Source organism: Phycodurus eques, chromosome 7 (assembly GCF_024500275.1).
Source record: "Phycodurus eques isolate BA_2022a chromosome 7, UOR_Pequ_1.1, whole genome shotgun sequence".
Lineage (NCBI taxonomy): Eukaryota > Metazoa > Chordata > Actinopteri > Syngnathiformes > Syngnathidae > Phycodurus > Phycodurus eques.
In genome coordinates, this window is record NC_084531.1 from 23,882,389 (window position 1) to 23,901,207 (window position 18,819).

The following is an 18,819-nucleotide window of genomic DNA, read 5'->3' on the forward strand; positions in this document are numbered from 1 at the left end:
AAGTTGGTGACAGAAAGTCCGGAGTAGCCTCCTTGATGGTTAGCAGGTCTCCCCTTGTGTAAGTGAGTCGTGTAAGGTCTCCAAAGACGGACGAAAAACACAAAAACAAAGACAATACTAGAGAGCGCGTTACCGAGTCGACCACACTGGTAGGCGCCATCTTCTTGGCAAATCCCGGTGGAACATGTGGATAGCGCATCTATCGAAGAGGCAAAAGATTCTGGGTTTGGATCTCTGCTTGGGGGGAGTTTGCATGTTCTGGTTTGGGTACTAGAATGATCGTTTTCCTGTCCTGCGATCGGTTGCTGAACAATCCACGGTATATGTGTACCGCACCTCTCACTGAGTTGGGATGGGCTTCTGCTTCACAATGACCCTGAGCTGGATAAGCAATAAAACATGGATGGCTCGAGGGATGGCTAGATGGATGGATGGAGCTAAGGTACTCTAGGGGTTACGACAGAAAAAAAATCTCTTTATGGTTGTCAAATGGGCGGCACGGTGGACGACTGGTTAGAGCGTCAGCCTCGCAGTTCTGAGGACCTGGGTACAATCCCCGGCCCCGCCTGTGTGGAGTTTGCATGTTCTCCCCGTGCCTGCGTGGGTTTTCTCCGGGCACTTCGGTTTCCTCCCACATCCCAAAAACATGCATGAAATGGAGACTCTAAATTGCCTGCAGGCATGACTGTGAGTGCGAATGGTTGTTTGTTTCTATGTGCCCTGCGATTGGCTGGCAACCAGTTCAGGGTGTACCCCGCCTCCTGCCCGATGACAGCTGGGATAAGCTCCAGGACGCCCACGACCCTAGTGAGGAGAAGCGGCTCAGAAAATGGATGGATGGATGGGTTGTCAAATGAGCAGATAAGGAGATCGATCAGCTTAATCGTTTTGTCAGGAAGAGCTCTGAAAGAAGAAAGAAAGGACCTCTGATGTTCATCTTGCAATCAAAGGGAAAAGGAGCAGAGAAACAGCAAGAGAGAGACAGAAAGTCATTTTAAGATGCTGTCTGGCTTCTTTTATGTCACAGATGGGGCTGAACATTGATCATTATCTGCAAAAAAAAAAAGGAAAGCATATGGTACGACGCAGTCACTGATGGTGTAGTGGTACACTCGCCTGACTTTGGTGCAGGCAGCGTGGGTTCAGTTCCCACTCAGTGACGGTGTGAATGTGAGTGTGAATGGTTGTCCGTGTCTATATGTGCCCTGCGACTGACTGGCGACCAGTTCAGGGTGTAGTCCGCCTTTCGCCCGAAGTCAGCTGGGATAGGCTCCAGCGTCCCGTGTTGAAAATGGATGGATGGATGGATGGTACGACGCAAGGCCAAGTTGCAGAGAGAAATAGTGCGTTTGTAGGACATCCTTTGCTTTCATTTTGATGTCACAGCTGGCTGTCATTACTATCCGTGCTAAAAGGCTCTGCTATGCAGAGCATACTGTACATACAGTATGTGCCGGTATTTTCGCTTCCATTGGCATTTTTACATGCAAAGCGCTATAGTTGCACCTAATTCTGCACACATTTAAGAAAAAAAATACTCTTTTCCCGCTCTCCATATCGTCTCGCTCTCCTTGTCAAATTGTCATCTAATCACCCTGTTGATGAATTGTACCCATTTGTACAATTTCTTGTTTGTGTAATAGTGTACACACATTCTCGTCAGCGGGGCTGAAGTTGTGTGGCTAGCAGGTCTAATTTGTTCTCTTCAGAGCTGTCACACTGATAAGAGGAGATGTGGAGGCAGCAAGTGGGAAGGAGGAGGAGAGAGGATGCATCTCTGAAAAGAGAGAACAGGTGTCTGAGATTATATCAGCAAGTCAGCTAAAGACTTAAATGACTGCACTGAGAGAGGCAAACAGAAGGAGACAGTGTAGAAGTAGTCAGAGATCATGGACTGAACTGGATTTAGTTAGAAACATAAAGCTTGGGAAAGAAAAACATATATGGTACCGTTATTGCTTTGTCACAGTTTTTACAGGATGTGTAACACTTATAAAATCAATAATCAGCTTTACATTGGCTATAATTGGATGGTGGGCTTGGAAGGACGATAAGTTGTAAAGGAGAACAACACAAAGACGTGGAGAAAAAAACTATGTCACAACTTTTTGGCAGCTCCATCACGGGATTTTAAAAAAGTAGCTGAAATGGTCAAATAGACAACCACCACATTGTATCCCAATGTTTGTGTCATGAACACAACTAAAATAATAACAGACGGCAATAAGTCGGTTTAGGAGGGTCGAGTGTCTTTTTTCTCACGTCAGTGTCCTCTTGATAACTGGCTTTGTGAGGTTGACGTCGACAGTGAAATGCCGGGGCCTTCGTGGCCGTCTTCGACACACTTTATCCTCTGCTGTCTCACTGTCCGACTGTCCCAAATGGAGGTTGTAAAGGGCAGCTCTCTGGTGCCCCAACCCCCCCCCCCCCCCCCACACACACACACACACACACACTCGACTGCTTCTGTAAATAAGTGAGTGCCCTCTCTCCACCAGCAATAACGTTGTACTTGCTGATATTTTTTTCAGTGGCCAATATTGTTTCATACATCATACAATCAAACTACATGGAAAAAAGAGGGAAGGTTCGATCATCTGAGGGTCAGGTGATGGGGTTTGTATAAAAGGAAATGTTGTGTACTCCAACATTTCCCACAATCCGTTTGATATTTGTGACCAATGTTCGTAAAAGCTGTCGAAGTAGACCAGATGTGCATGGCATGATGCATTTAACCTTAAAAGGAGATGATGCACGCGTGCACACTCTTACAGGAAAGCCTCTGACCTCAATTATGCAGCTGGTCGAGATGCATGTATGAACACAATCATTAAAAAGCCACATGCCAGAATTTGTTCAACAATTTTTTTTCATACTAAAACAGACTTTCATGTTAACATTTGCAGATGTACACAATAACAAAATGACTTTGGTGTGTCATAGGTGCTCTTTCCCCATCTGCACCAGAGATGCTATAAAGACTTAAGAAGCAGATCATAGCAAATGTGATTTTATGTGTGAGGGCCTGAAATGGATTGAATTGGTCTTTGCCTGACAAATTTTATACTTGTCACATTAAAGTCATTTTACCACTTTCTCTAAGTCAGGGATGCACAAAGGGCCGCTCCCAAAAAAAAAAAATCAACAGATGCAAGGGCCACCTTGAAATTCTTCAACTTTAATTTATCAAACATACACTAAAACCACGCATTATTTACTTTACCACTCCTAATGACACAGACCACGTGTCCTAGTTTTACTCACGACTCCGTAATTTCTCTTTAGAGCAAGTAGATTTATTGAGTTTGTGTTTATTCTGAACTGTTAATTTGTTTTTTGTATGCATGTTTGAGAGCCAAATAAAACCACACCGCCAACTGCAAACGCTGTTCGACTCGTGACGATTTCGGAAAACCTTAGCTTTTTATAAATTACTTTAAGTTAATCAGTTCATCATTATTATGTTGTCTGTTTCTGTGTTTAGCACGTTTTCCAATGATATCAGCCTTTTGAAAATAGGAGAAAGATGAAAGTTTGAAACTCAGGTTCAACAACAAAAGGTCACACTTAAAATCTCGACTCATATTATCTTTGTATTTACATCCCCCTCAAAGGGTGTCGATGAATGGTGGACCACCTGCTACATAACTTTTCAGTCATTCTGATATATTTTCATTGACAACAATGCAAGCTATGACCTTCCTCAGATACCTCCTTGATCACTATTTTTTGCCAATGACACTGTCTACTGACATCATCAAACTTCACTAGGCCCAAGATTGTACTGTTTTACTGTTTTACAGCTAAGTAGAGTCATCCCCTTGTTTTGAGTAACATTTAGCAGAAAGCATTGGATAGACAGGTGTAGTTAAGCAGAGGCTGAAACCAGCTGCCATGGCAACTATTTTTCCTAAGGCCATCGGGACCTCAACCACCAGCAAGAGAACTAAATCTCGCAGCCGCCACGGTGCAGCAGCGAAGCGGCGCAGACAAGAGGGTGAGGATTTCCTTGGATAAACCTACGACTCTAGTATGATTATTATGCACTGGGCAGGAGGAAAAAAAGACCCACCAAGTACTTTTCAGTACTGTCGTCTGTACTTTTGCCTATATGACTAGCCAACAGACACGGCAAAGACTTTCTGTGCGGCATGTTATAAAGCTACTCGAGCGAGGGGCACACAATATATAGGAATACTGCATAATATGTAAAAGCTTGTGCCGTGTCACTGAAAAATATATGAATACATAATATGTAGAGTTGTGCTAAAAAATATTGGCACCCTTGGGGTGCCATTATTTCTAGCCATGACTGTATAAAAAAAGAAGCTTTTGCCATACCGTCACATCGACCAAGTGGCCACTCTCTTTTTCTGTTGTACAGCTGCTACTTGGCTGCTCGTTGTCGTCACTGTCAGGTTCCGACCTCCTGATCGGCTCAAACACGTACGGTTTGACAGTTGGGTGCTCCTGTATGTCGAAATCCTCCTCCTCCACATATTCCAACACGTTGCTCACCATTGCGTATAGTGTGTAGCGCGCTGTGTTTGTCATTTGCAACGTCACTTCCGGTAGCCCTTGTGGTGGATAGAGTAACCACACGCCGGTGTCTTGAGCTTCGGGTATGTTCGGGGAGGGCTCAATATGTGTAATAAAAACCTCATTTTTAGCTAAACTACAGTTGAAAACTTGCTGGAAGTTATATATAACATATAAACAATGAAAATTTGAATTTTAACTGACCCCATAACATATTTGTCATCTGACCTTTAAAGAGGATGAAAAATGAAAAGGAAGTTGGTCCTGATGACATTTCTGTGGAGGTATGGAACCATCTAGGAGGGTGGTTGTGGAGTTTTACCAGGTTCAACAGAATTCTAGCTGGTGAGAAGATGCCTGAGAATGAAGGAAAAGTGTGCTGGTGCCCAATATATACCTACTGGGGGCGTGCCTTTAGCGTCCTCTGTCACGCGCACCCTTCCCCCTTTAACGTCCGCATGCTGTCCTCAGTCACGTCCGCCTTTCCTCTATATAAGCAGCGTGTCGGCAGGAAATGCTCCCAGTCAGTCAAGCGGAGCGCTCATCAAAGTCACACAACATTTACAGATTTTGGAACTCTGTGTACACATATGGCGTGTCACATTATAAGGCGCCCCGTCCATTTTGGAGAAAATTTAAGACTTTTAAGTGCACCTTATGGTCATGAAAATACCGTATGTTAGAATAGTACAGCACATGTATGAGAGCAGCAGAACAGTGGTGAGATCTGCTGTAGGTGTGACAGAGGAATTTAAGGTGGAGGTGGGACTCAATCAGGGATCAGCCCTGAGCCCATTCCTGTTTGCAGTGGTGATGGATAGGCTGACAGATGAGGTTTGACTGGAATCCCAGTGGACCATGATGTTTGCAGATGACATTGTGATCTGCAGTGCAAGCAGCGAGCAGGTGTAAAAACGGTTAGAAAGGTGGAGCCATACACTAGAAAGGATAGGAGTGAAGAAGTAAAGCAGAACATATGTGCATGAATGAGAGGGGTGGGGGGCGGGAGAGTGAGGCTACAGGGAGAAGACATAGCGAGGGTGGAGGACTTTAAATACTTAGCGCCAACAGGCAAGGAAGTGAAGAAACGGGTCCAAGCAGGTTGGAACGGGTGGAGGAAGGTGTCAGGTGTGTTATGTGACAGAAGAGTCTCTGCTAGGATGAAGGGCAAAGTTTATAAAACAGTGGTGAGGCCAGCCATGATGTACGGATTAGAGACAGTGGCACTGAAGAGACAACAGGAAGCAGAGCTGCAGGTGGCGGAAATGAAGATGTTGAGGTTTGCTCTAGGATTAGAAATGAGCTCATCAGAGGGACAGCTAAGGTTAGATGTTTTGGAGACAAAGTTAGAGGGAGCAGACTTGAATGGTTTGGATATGTCCAGAGGGGAGAGAGGGAGTATATTGGTAGAAGGGTAGTAAGGATGGAGCTGCTAGGCAAGAGAGCTCGAGGAAGACCAAATAGAAGATTTATAGATGTAGTGAGGGAAGACATGAGGGCAGTTGCTGTTCGAGAGGAGGATGCAGGAGATAGCTTACATGGAAAAGGATGACACGCTGAGGCGCCCGCTAACGGGACAACCTGAAAGGAAAAGAAGAAAATTGAAATATAAGGCATTAAACACCAGAAATGGGTTTCCTATGTGGGCAGGTTAAGCTGCAGGGTAAGGTGTACAGCATAGATATCCAATTGAAGCACAGAATCGAGGTGAGGTGGTTGGGTCATCAGATTAAGATGCCTCCTCTGTGCTACTTGGTTGTAGTGACAGGACATGTCCATGTGTTTAGAGGCCATGCAATAGCTCCACAACACGTTAGCCCGAGGGTGTTGTTAGCGGAAGGGACAAATAGGGACCCATTTGTTTGCCACATTTCTTGAAAATCAGGGATGGAGTGCCTTGACATTCATTTATTTAGTTGGTCAAACTAATAAAAAGGAATTTAGCAAGCAAATCGGAGCCACAGTCAGGCGCTGCACTGCATGGTCACATTTCACTGTTCCCTGACACTACCTTGTATTTCAAGCAGAAAGACTGTCTGTGACGACTGGCATTGTAATTGAAGACTATCATAGAGCCCTTGAGCAAGGAAGTGAAGTCCCAAACGGGTCGGGAGCCCAACACGGTCAATCCGACCACTTACTCCTTACATCCATGCGCATATAATTCTTTTGTGTGGATTGTAAATATACATGTGCGTGACAAAGAATAGAATAGAACAAGGGTATTCAACGCTGGCCACGAACTGTTACGACCCTTTCCAAGATCAGACAAGATCGGCATTCTCAGAGTAGTAGTATGTCCGTGAGCCACCCTTCGCACAGCACAGCAGCCCATTCGTTGTGAATATGAGGCTGGTGGCGCACAAGGTGGGCGCCCGCCACGATGACAAATATTTTCCTTTATTATGTGTTTTGGTTAGGTCAGCATGTGTAGAGCAGGACTTGTCTCCATGCCAAAGATACTGTAGAAAATGCGCCAAAGTCTTTCATTGTTAATGAAAATATGTCCATTTCTATAATTCAGGTGCGCAAAGTATTTGTTATTTTCGTGTTAATTTGTGTATTTGTTCTTCAAGTGGTCCAGTTCATGGGTCTTTTTGCATGGGCAGTGACGTCATGGGAGCTTAAAGGGGAAGAGGATACAACTCAGTTGGTGGAATTTAGAGTGTGCGTACCCGATTGCAAGTTTTGTCCGGCTGTGTGCGTCAGTCAATGACAAAGTGAGTAGCGGCACACAAGTATGCTGTAAGTGCCTTGTTAGCATTAGCCATTACCTCTTGCATCAGAATGCGTTATTAGAGTGGTTTACATGATTTTAATAATGAAATTTGCTGTACATTCATCGCTAAGTCTCTCTCACACACACATGTGAAGTGTGAAGCCTCAATATATATTTTACATTAAAAAGAAAAATCCTAACCACCTCCTGATCTATTTGTTTTAGATTTATGACAGGGACATATTTTGCTTTATTCAACTACTTATTTGAATTTTGGGCTCCATTTTATTTTATTTTGTCTTTTTGTTGTTGTTTTATGTATTAGTACAGTATTATGGCATATGGTCTGTCCAAACCTCACTAAATGGATTTTTGACTCATTGGAATAATTTTTTGTGGCCCTTTCAGATTTGCATTTGAGTATGTCTGCAATAGGGTGTAAAGAGATTCACCCCAAAGTATTGAAGATAAATAACTAATGAGCACCTTGAGCAATCAATTGATCAGTCATTACTGCTTTCCTTCCCTCTAGCCTGATACCCCTTTGCCGGCATCCCAAACCAACTGGGAGGCTGTCACCATGTCGGTGAGTCATGCACAGGTTGTATGAATGGTTTTAACTCCTGAGTATAAAATTTCATGGACATTTGCATTGGAATGTAATTAGAATTGTAAAGCAGAGAAGGTGCTGGTCAGCAACACATGAATTTAATTCCGTCCATTTGAAAAAGTGTCATTGCCTTCATTTTATTTTCAGTATTATAATTTATAAATAAATAATCCCTACCTCTTGTTTTATCATCAAATCTGTGTTAGCGCAAACCATGCGGTTTAAAACATATAATATGTCATCCATCCAACCCCCACCACATTGTATGGCTATTCTTAAGCGCAACGAAATGTTTATGGTCATACTAATAATGATGACATAATACCCATAATGCATGGACCAAGGCACAGCCCCATGTTACATGCACACAGTCGATTCATGCATACGCCGTACTGTGTATGTTGTACATGGGGCTTGAGATGTAAAATGTCATGCTTTTTTAGACTCATGTTTTTTTGGAAGTGCTTGTAATCCCAGCAATTTCTGTATGTCTCTGTGTAAGCACTTTGTGGTCATTGATGTGAAATCATAATAGTTAGCGTGCGTTGTTGTGTATGGCACATTTTCTGCATGGAATGCCTGTGTGTGGACGTATACACAATGTGTTATTATCACTACTACATAGGGATACATGTGCAAAGTTTTGTCCCAGTTTAAGTATTCAAACTGATCTAGGGATCTTGTTATAGTCAATGTGCGTCAAGATAATATTGAGAACTGTTACAGTTGACGAGACAGATAAACACGCTTTATTTCATACACGTGGATAAAAAAATACATTTAAAAAACAGTGCAGTAAAATACAAATGTCCTGCATTATTTGGTTTTGTCGTGTAATCTTTGGGTTGTCGCAGTCATTTTTTTGCATAAAACATTGAATACACAAATTATTAATTGACTTAGTGAATAAATTTGTTGGAATAATTTAGTCTTTTGACTTTGATTCTTAGGATAGCAGTCCTTTTGGGCCGGCGGCAGTCACAGAGGTTCCTCTCTCATTAGATGACCTGGATCGAACCATTGCTGCCTTTGACACTGTGGAACAGCTTCTCAGATCGTTGAACCCAGACACTTGGAAACAGGACCTGGACAGCATCTACACGCAAACACACATTCATTATAGATCCCGGGCTTATCATCTGGGAAGCAGGCACAATAAAGGTATGTTATACAGTCCATATAAGACCACTGATCGACACCCATCAGTGAGCAATTCGTATTTCCATTCGTGGGGTTAAATGTCTTACAGGTTATGATTAGTGGTTGTGCTTGTAGACTCATTGCAGAGTTATACATTTATTAACTGCTTTTATTAAAGCTGTTATTGGTAAAGGAAACCCTAATAGGAGAAACACTCGTCTCGACTGTATTGGACAAATTCTAGTTGAAAGGCATAATGAAATAAAATTACACAATATATATATATATATATATATATATATATATATTGGCTTCGCTCTTGTTTTGTAAAACAAACGCTAACTATTGTTTTGTAAAACAAAACAAGAGCGAAGCCAAATTTAAAATAAGACCACTTTAATGACAATCTGTTATGCAGTACATGCACCGAGGGACTGTTTACTGTTTCTTTACACAGGACAAATAGTGGACTATGAGGCGTACTATTTGTTCGTCTATTTTTTAAGTTGACTTAGCATCACTTTAACCATATTGTGTTAAGCAGTCCAGACAGAGACATGCTTCGTTGCCACGCTTTGTGGCAGTAGCTTTCATTTCATGATAATTGTTTAGCCCTCTATTGATTTTGGGAAGTTCAGGCAAATATTTTCCAAAAAGTTGATTTCATAACTCTACAATTTCTAGTCTGCTCAAATTTGGAGTTTCCTCTTTACTGTTATTTAGTCTGTATAGATTCATCACGCTGTGAGGCCTACGATAACAACAAGTGATCACTGAGGCAATATATCTTTCCTCATGACGAACAGAAAATACAGCAGCAGATATGTCAGAGTAAATTTGGCACATACTGTCGTCACTTCACTCAAAGAAATCTACAGGCTGGTAGCAAATATTATTCATTTTGATCACATCTCTCCAACCATATACAGTATTCCTGCCATAATTTCACTCTCGGTGTTCTCTGGTAAATATTTGAGCTCGACAGCAAATCCATAATTATCAAGGCCTGTGTATGTGCTGTTAGATGATGATTGTCCCATGTTGCAGTTCCTCAGAGGTAGTAGTGGCTGCAGGTCGCTGATACGACACACCACCTCACTCTAGTTGGAAATTCAGCGTGTGCAGCGGAGCAGAAATGTGCCGCAGTCAGCAGCTTCGCTTTGTTTTCATTAAAACACACATCCTCACTAGCTCACATTCCTCCTTTGTTCCCTTAAAGACACCAAGTCAGATCATAATTACAATTGCATGAGTTTTAAATCCAAGTAACCTACCTACAAGCACAATAATACATATTGTAATTGCTAACTAATCATACTTTTGTTTCCTTGGCAATTAGAAAAATAGAAATCAACAGCAGTAGGCATACTGCATGTTAACTGACAGGTCAGAAGCTAAAGAAGCTAAACCAATAAATATAGCCTACTCTACAAGCTGTAAACACCAAGAAAAGAAATTGCTGCTATAACCTAACAATAAAATAACCTAATTGAAATGAGCTTGTACCCTTGTTGGTGTGACAACATTATACAGTACAGTATATTGGCAACGATAAAGATATTCTAAACCACACTTAAAATCTACTTGTCACACTCTGGTAGAAATCCCTCAAATGCTGAGTACAGTTTCCAACCTGCCTATTTTTTTAAAAAGCGACAATTAAATCGAGTGACTTTTTATGGTATTATGGGACTTCTGATACTGTACCCCGCTGTGTCCGGACTGCAAATGAATAAATGAATGGCTAATATAACTTTGTAAAATTTCCATAATTTGTCCCCTTTAAATTTAAGGATAAAAATGGGAAGGTTATGGGAAGGCCTCCTAATTTGGAATTACATTGTGAAGAATTTGGCCTCTGGTCCAGTTCATCAGTATACAGTATTTTTGTAAATGGGAAAGCTTATTTCTGTATTTTTTAAATATAAGCTAATACACTGGTGTCAAACTGGTGGCCCGGGGGCCAGATCCGGCCCGCCACATCATTTTATGTGGCCCGCGAAAGCAAATCCAAATTGCTCATTGTGTTCTGGTGTAATACCATTGAGATATTTGCAAGCATTTTTTTGTTACCAATCCCCCTTTGAAAAGAAATGTAATAGTGGAAAAACGTTTTTTTATAGACTTCTGATTTCAAAATTGGCTGTTCATCAATGTGATGTGTATACTGTATGTAATTACAGGATAGGAGGTAATCTTTCATTTATATGGGTTCACAGTTGTAGCGGCCCTCTGAGGTAAGTCATAATTACGATGTGGCCCGTGACAAAAATGAGTTTGACACCCCTGAAATAGATTGGTAAACCTAACAGTGATATTCCTTTGCCTTTTTTTTGTACTCATTGTTGTCTTGACATGATTTTTGTCATAAAGAGGAACCTCCATGGCAGACATTTTTCTTTGTGTCAACAATTGCTTATTTATTATCTATAGCATTATGCTTTGCTCAGGCCTGTCAGCCTCTTCTCTCCCACACAATAGTCCATGTGCAAAACATATTTTTATCACTGTGAGACAAATACAGTGCACAAATGTTTACAAGGCAGTTTTAAGTACAGCTTATTTATGTCTGAGCTGCCAAATTCAAAGAGGAAATGAGTGAATGTGAGCCAGTGTCACATTAATAGCGGATTGGTAGCAAATCGCTATTGTGCTGTTTTGTATATTGTTCTTGTCACGTACGTGGTTAGGGCGAAGGCGAGGAACACAAGGCAAGAACATGGTGGACCCAATTGCAGGGAAGCAGGGAGGCAAGGCCGTAGTGCGGGAGTCTCAAAATAATAATATTTAATCACAATGATAAATACAACTGGCGACTATGACATGGCAAAGACACGTGACAACGACAATGAACCGACAAGAACTGAAAGAAACCAGGGAACTAAATACAAACAGATTGACGAGACAACGAGGAACACCTGGACAAGACACGAGTGGCTGGAGAGAGCTGATTGGTCGACACAAAGTAGACGAGAACAGGTGGACACAACAACCTAATGAGCACACGACAAACATGGAACACAGGAAAACATGGAACAAAACTAAACACAACCCAAACCAAAACACAGACCATGACAGTTCTGTTGTTGTTTTGTTGCTTGAATTAACTCATCTCAATATCACTTGTTTGGAGCAAGGGCTCATTCTAAACAAGGAGAATGTGATCGGCTACTATTCATGCTAGATATCTGAAGTTCAATCCATGAATTTTGCTCAATCCGCTAACTGCTTTCTTACCTAATTTCTATTGGGCGTTTACATCCTGCCATTGTTGATTTTAGTTATATCGAGCTCGCTAAAGGAAACCTAGACTAAAGTATACTGCGGTTGTTCACACGACTGCTGCAAAGCAAAAAGAGAATACTTGTCCTTGACCTTGATTTCTATTAAGAAAAAAATCTATCATTGTACATGAGGAACAAATGTGTAATGATCATGGGTTTTGACAGCCATACTGACCAATGGATATTATGCAATATGTCAAGTTTTGTAAACATGGCTATTGTTTGTCACAATAACATAAAACAAGCCCTTCCATATAGACGCAACCTATTGAATAGGACTTCATTTATTCAGGGATGCAGAGAGTGAGCGCATTTAGGGCTCTACATGCACAGCTGTTTTTAATGTTCCAAAAAATATTTTGGGCAAAAATGCAAATACTGCATGTTAAATGTTTAGTGAAGATACGTACAGTATGTGTTATGACATCACAGCCAAGACAACAATTGTGGACTAAGGTGCTGTTTTTGTTTGTTTGTTTGTTTGTTTTTTGCTCAAGATAATGAGTTTTATAATTAGACTGCTACTGCAACCAACCAAAATGCACAACCGATGGTTAGAAACAGTCCATGTGTGTAATCACCACCCTTGGGTGATGATTACCCTGCTTACTTTCAGCTTTGTCAGGAGGACAATCTAGCCCTGATTGCTGCTTTTTATCCTCCTCTGTCTTTTGTATTCCACAACAGTTGTACTCGTGTGCTCCTCGAGTCACCTTATTTCACAGAAGATACATTTTAGCTCTCCCGCAGATTAGCACTTTTACATAAAAGCATATTGCAAATCTATCGTATGTTTGCCGTCATGTTGAATTAAAGCACGATGTCCAAGGCCACGCTTTATTGTTCTCTGGTTTTCTATTTTCCTATGTTGACTATCCATTATTTTCCATGGAAATTGTGCAGAAAAGTGAATACAATAGTGATTATGCACACAATGACTGTATTCAGTAGATTCTGTCAAAAATCCATCCACTTGCTGCTCCCCTTCAGGGATTTTCTCTTTACTCATACATTGGAACCTCGGTTTACGCTTGACCTGGCAGTCGGTTGAAAAACTATATTTCCGGAGAAAAATAACCTCGATTTCTGCACTATTTTTGGATAACGAACAATCTTGAGCTATGCAGGGTTCAGTTTTTCCTTGACTCTGACTCTGTACGTCACACATTGCAGATATCTGTTTTTTTTTTTTGCTCTAAATTAGCCCTCAGTATGGCTTCAAACAAAGTGCAAATCGATAGCTATAGTGTTATTAGGAAGCGTAAATGCAAATAAATAATAGCTAAACCTGAGAGTCATGTTTGTGTTTGTTACTTATTTCTACACTTTGCTGTATTATTCTAAGCATAATTGTATTCTGGACATAAACTGTATTTCCATCATTTCAGTGCGAAACATTACCCTCAGTTAGAGCGAATAAAATCTGTGAACCGAGGTTCCACTGTATTGCCATTACTCACACACATTTTTGAGATCCAGGCAAAAAAAAAGCACACTGGCGAAAGAAAATAGCTACACAGTAAATGACGCCGAAAAAAAGGACTTCTCCGAAATCCGAAAGCTTACGGACTTCTTGTCAGAAGACTTACTGACAAGTATTCATCAGTGGATGACTACTACAGTTAATTTACAAAAAGTGACGGGGGTGGGGGGGCATAAACTGTGAAGTGTTCAGATTCACATCTTCCATCCCACTGTTCTCCCTCACTGTCCAGTTGACCTCAATCGCCTCTACGATGATGTCAAGCGGTACAGCTGCACCCCTCGGAACTACTCCGTAAACCTGCGTGAGGAGCTTAGGGCCACCAACGCCGTCTTCTTCCCCCGGTGCATGCTGGTCAAGCGCTGTGGCGGCAACTGTGGCTGCGGCACTAATAACTGGAACAACGGCTGCACCTGTCAGGCCTCCAAGACCACGCTCAAACTACACGAGGTGCGTCGCACATCATGAAGACATGGCTCCCACACATTCAATACAACAGGAGGGACTTGACGTGAGAGACATTCACTTGTTAGTCACTATTTTCTTCTTACTCATTTTGCCGTCATTATTTTTACAATAATACAACTCGTAATTAAATACTATTTTATTTGTATAGCCCTTTCAGAATTCTGGCTTCCTCCCACATTCCAAACACGTGCGTGGTAGGTTCATTGAAGACTCTAACTTGCCCATTTAATTCCAAGTGAACTAAGTTACCAAAGTTACTAGAGACATTTCCAACTCTACAGAACTTAACAGACAAAAAGGGATGTTCTAGCAATTTGTTTAAAAGTAGTGAAAACATCCAAATAGTCAGATTGGTTGTACTCAATAGTTCCCAAATCAGCAATTAATTAGCGACACACTAGAAAAGTTTTACAATTACACTGCTACTTTTTTTGCACTCTAACCCAAAACTCACCTTAACCTCTCAGCTTTTCCTGCTCTCTTCATCTCTCTCCTTTTCTAATTCTTTTCTGCACAATGTTAAAATCTGTTCTTCTTTGTGCGTTTCCATCATCAAACCATTCGTCCCAATTCCTACTCTCAGTTTATCCCAGTGCCAGGGGTGTTTATGAAACATTGTTTGGAAAATTATTGATCCTAGCCTCATATGTTGATCAAAGTTTTGATTTAAGGTTTTGGTCAGCTTTAGGATTTCAAACTGGGCAGACCAGGCATTCGTTGATATTGACTGGGTTAGTGTTTGATTCCAAACATGTCCGAAAATAGGCAATCAATAGGTAATAAATGTCTTGTTTTGCTTAAAACACAAAGGGCTTTGAAACAAACAAGCAAGCAAGCAAACAAAGGGCTTTGTTTGCTTTGAAAGACGACTAAGGAAATCCGAAAGTAGTCCAATTTGACTAAAAATCTGAGGAAATCTTAATATGGTTCAGTTCATTTTCACTTCCTTTCCATCTTGTGTCATCATTGGACAGTTAATTATCTGGCCAGTTGTGATTTTACTTCATTGTATTTTACCAAATGTTCCTTTTATGAGAATGGTTTGGTAAATTCAGTCGAGATCAGGAGTGTTATGAATGTATTGTTGAGATATTTTATGTACTGTACTGCAGAAGGCGCTAATTTAATGTGTCAAATTTTTCACTGTAAAAAAACTAAATCTATATAAATACAAAGTACTTGAGAACAGAGAAGCAATGCTGTGCCGTGGATGGAGAATGTGAGGTGGACCATCTAAAATCAATTTCTCAATTGTGTTTCATTGGAAACAAAAACAGTTCTAGAGATTAAAAACCACTAACATATGCAGAGCTCCAGGCATGACATGGGAGTTTCATTTTGGCCACAATATAGTCGTAACATGCAAACAAAATGCTAAAATATGACCACAAAATACTGTCGGTATAATTTGCGCACAAATTAGTAATCGGTGTGTTTGTTATCATTCCAATTTAACAACTAAGCAAATGGTGCGCAACTTTGCTAGAAACTGCCATTCCTGACGTCCTTAAGGCAAATGTCTTCTTATGTTTTCATGAATAGTCTGCAGTGCTATGCTAAGGCGTTTCAAACTCTTGTCCCATGTGCCCCCTTATAACGTTGAGCACCTGCCCCTCCAAAGGTCTCTGCACACCCCTGCCCATTACTATAACACATTCTCACTTTTCTCTCTTGTACTGCCATCTCTTTGTTCTTCCACTCTTTCATTTTTGAGTCCCACTGTCTCTTTCTCTCCGTAATGTCTTACAATGAGACTTCAGACAAGTAGGATTTAGTTTAGAATTGTGTGTGCTATCCCATTGTTTGACTCTTGGGAAGCCCCGATATTCATCACAGCCAGTGTTTACTCATTGCAGCTGATGGGAATTACATAAAAAAAATCTCTTCCCTTTCAGTTTACACGTTAAAAGTGACCCCTGAAGCAAATTTCAAGAAAATCACTTTTATTTTGGAGGCCAAAGTGGCTGGCAGATTCCCAATCTTCCACCCAAAGCTTTCAAATGGTGACCAATCACTAACAACAGAGGTTCAGACCTCAGGGACCACATAGCTTATGGCCACGCAGGAAACATTCTGAAAGTCCTGCACTGTCTTAGCTCATTGTCCCCCGTCTCTTCTAGGTGCTCAAGTACGCCCCGGAGACCACTCTGTTCCAGCGCCATCGCAGGGCAAGGGTCCGGTGGGTCATCGATGAGATTTTCCTTACACACCACGACAAGTGTGAATGTGCCTGTCCCTCCCAGCCTCCTCGCTGAGATACTGACACAAACGATCTTGAACTGTTGGACACCTTCTGCCATTTTGCCGCAAACCTTTTTTGCAACCAGCTATGCAGTAAATACAGCAGAGAAGAAATGATTTGACAGATGATGCACAACCTTTAACATTACGTAACAATAAGTACTCCAGAGGAATAAACATAAAACTTACAATAATGAACTATGCGTGAAATACATTGCGTGAGTTAAGTGGCTCTCCAGATGTCTTTTCAGCCACTGGGAAGGAAGGAATGAGGAGAGGACGGGAGGCGGACTGTGAATCCAAGATGATGGTCATTTGTACCTAAAGACTAAAAAAGTAGTTATTTATAAAACTGCATTCCCCACCCTTCTGATTTTCCACAAAGCCCTTCTTTGTTTTGCACACATTCCTGTCTGCAAGAATTCCAGCATCCCTTTGTCCTTTACTTCATCTGTACCCTGTTCCCTCCCTTTTGTTTCCCCCTCAGTGTCTCTTCAAACATCCACACACACATATCCTCTCAAATCACTCACTACCAAACAGAGGAGATGTCAGCACAGGCTACTGCACTCTGCCCAGTTTTCTGAGCATTCCGGGCATTCCAGTCACTAACCGGGAATTCTGCTAACACGGATAAAACCTTGCACCTCACACCCAAAAAAACATCACAGAAGAGTGGGGGAGAGAGAGAGAGAGAGAGAGAGAAGAAAATAAATCAGTCAGACAGAACCCTGGCTGATGTTTGCAAATATTTTTTCATGACTTACACAATCGTGTATGGCCAACAGTGGGACACACCTCTGATTCAAACAATATTTATTAAATAATCCCACTGATTCTGAATTATTTACCCTATAAAGACATTTTTGACAACTTTTTGAGGAAGACTCTTCTTTTCCAGCATAACTGTGGCCCTATGTACCAAGAAATATAAATAACAGCATGGATGAATGGGTTTGATATGGAAGAACCACTGTAAAGTCCTGACTTCAACCCCGTCAAAAACTATTGGGGTAAACTAGAACAGAGCTTGTGATTCGGGACATCTCAGGTGACAACTTACCTCACAAATGTTCGTCTGGATAATTGGACCAAAAGTTTGTCAGACACACTTTAATATCTACTCAGAAGCGTTGAAGACTGTTAAAGCTACCAATGGTGAAATTATTTCATATTTTCTGCCATTTTCCCCTTCAGCCAGTCTGCTCATGTTTGCATTTTCAATTGTCAAGGATCAGTTTCTTCACACACAACCTTTTAATTAGCACTTTTAAGCACACTTTTATGGGAATTGGATGATAGGATGATATTTGTGAGTGAGTGTATGCGTAAATGCATGCGTGTGTGTGTGTGTGTGTGAGGAAGTGCTTCTTTTGTCTGCGGGATCAGGACGGTTCCCGACAGTGTGGAAGCAGGCAGCCCGAACAACCTTGTGAATATTTGACATGTGACAGTGTGTGAGACAGTGTACAAGTACAGTGGTGGTCTGTGTGTGCTGGCATGTCACACATACATATCCTAGATGTGAGATATAACAACAGTCCTCTGTTGTCGCTCAGCCATCACCTCTCATCACACGCACTCCGCTTTTGTTCGGAAGAGAGATAAAAATAATTGGATGCTGAACTGACTCTTTAGCCATCCGATCTGAAATGTTTGGGCGGCCTTTGTACCATGCAAGGTTGGTGGAGCACAATCATTATAAAGGCAACAACAAATACCTGCAGGAACACTGAAGAAATCACTAATTTAAAAACAGAACAAAATTTATGCATTTTCTACCACAGTGTAATCTCCTGGATGTGGCGGGCTGCTGCACCGACTTGACCGTAATACACATATCACATTGACACAGATAATCTCTTCCCGTTACTCATTGTAGCAAATATGAAGGCCCAGCTGCTTCCATACCTCTCTATATGTAGTGGTCATTTGTTCTAGTTGCAGGCAAAGCTGTTGACAAGTAAATGCTCTTGTCGGTTGGAAGCCAGATGTTCATCAGGTCATCAACTTCAATCAATCAATCCTCACAATATCCTAACAATATTTGTCTGTGTGTTTTGTGGATTTCAGTGTGAAAGTGTTGTCAGCACATTCCAGTGTTGCACACACCAAAGTGGCTTTCCATAAATAACAGAATCCGACAAAACAACATGGCATTCAAAGCTATGTGTGCCACATTTTACATCACTTATACCACATCAGCGCCACATTCACGCTGAATATGAGAAAGTTAGTCTAGCTGTTTTTCCATTTATGAATCGCACAACTAACGTCAGCTCTGTCAATTCAGTGAATGTTTGAGCAAGAAACAAGTGCTGCTTTTGCTGTCTTT

General features: G+C 41.3%; 1 protein-coding gene across 1 annotated transcript in view; it reads left to right on the top strand.

The window, feature by feature from the left end:
* pdgfd (platelet derived growth factor d) overlaps positions 1–18,819 on the top strand; it is a 56,292-nt gene that overhangs the window by 37,400 nt on the left and 73 nt on the right. Inside the window, exons 4-7 of the mRNA XM_061681562.1 lie at positions 7,791–7,844; positions 8,819–9,029; positions 14,008–14,225; positions 16,364–18,819. The exon at positions 16,364–18,819 is cut by the window's right edge and continues 73 nt beyond it. Coding sequence (XP_061537546.1) covers positions 7,791–7,844; positions 8,819–9,029; positions 14,008–14,225; positions 16,364–16,498 — 618 coding nt within the window. The 3' untranslated portion in view covers positions 16,499–18,819. The remainder of the gene's footprint in view (positions 1–7,790; positions 7,845–8,818; positions 9,030–14,007; positions 14,226–16,363) is intronic.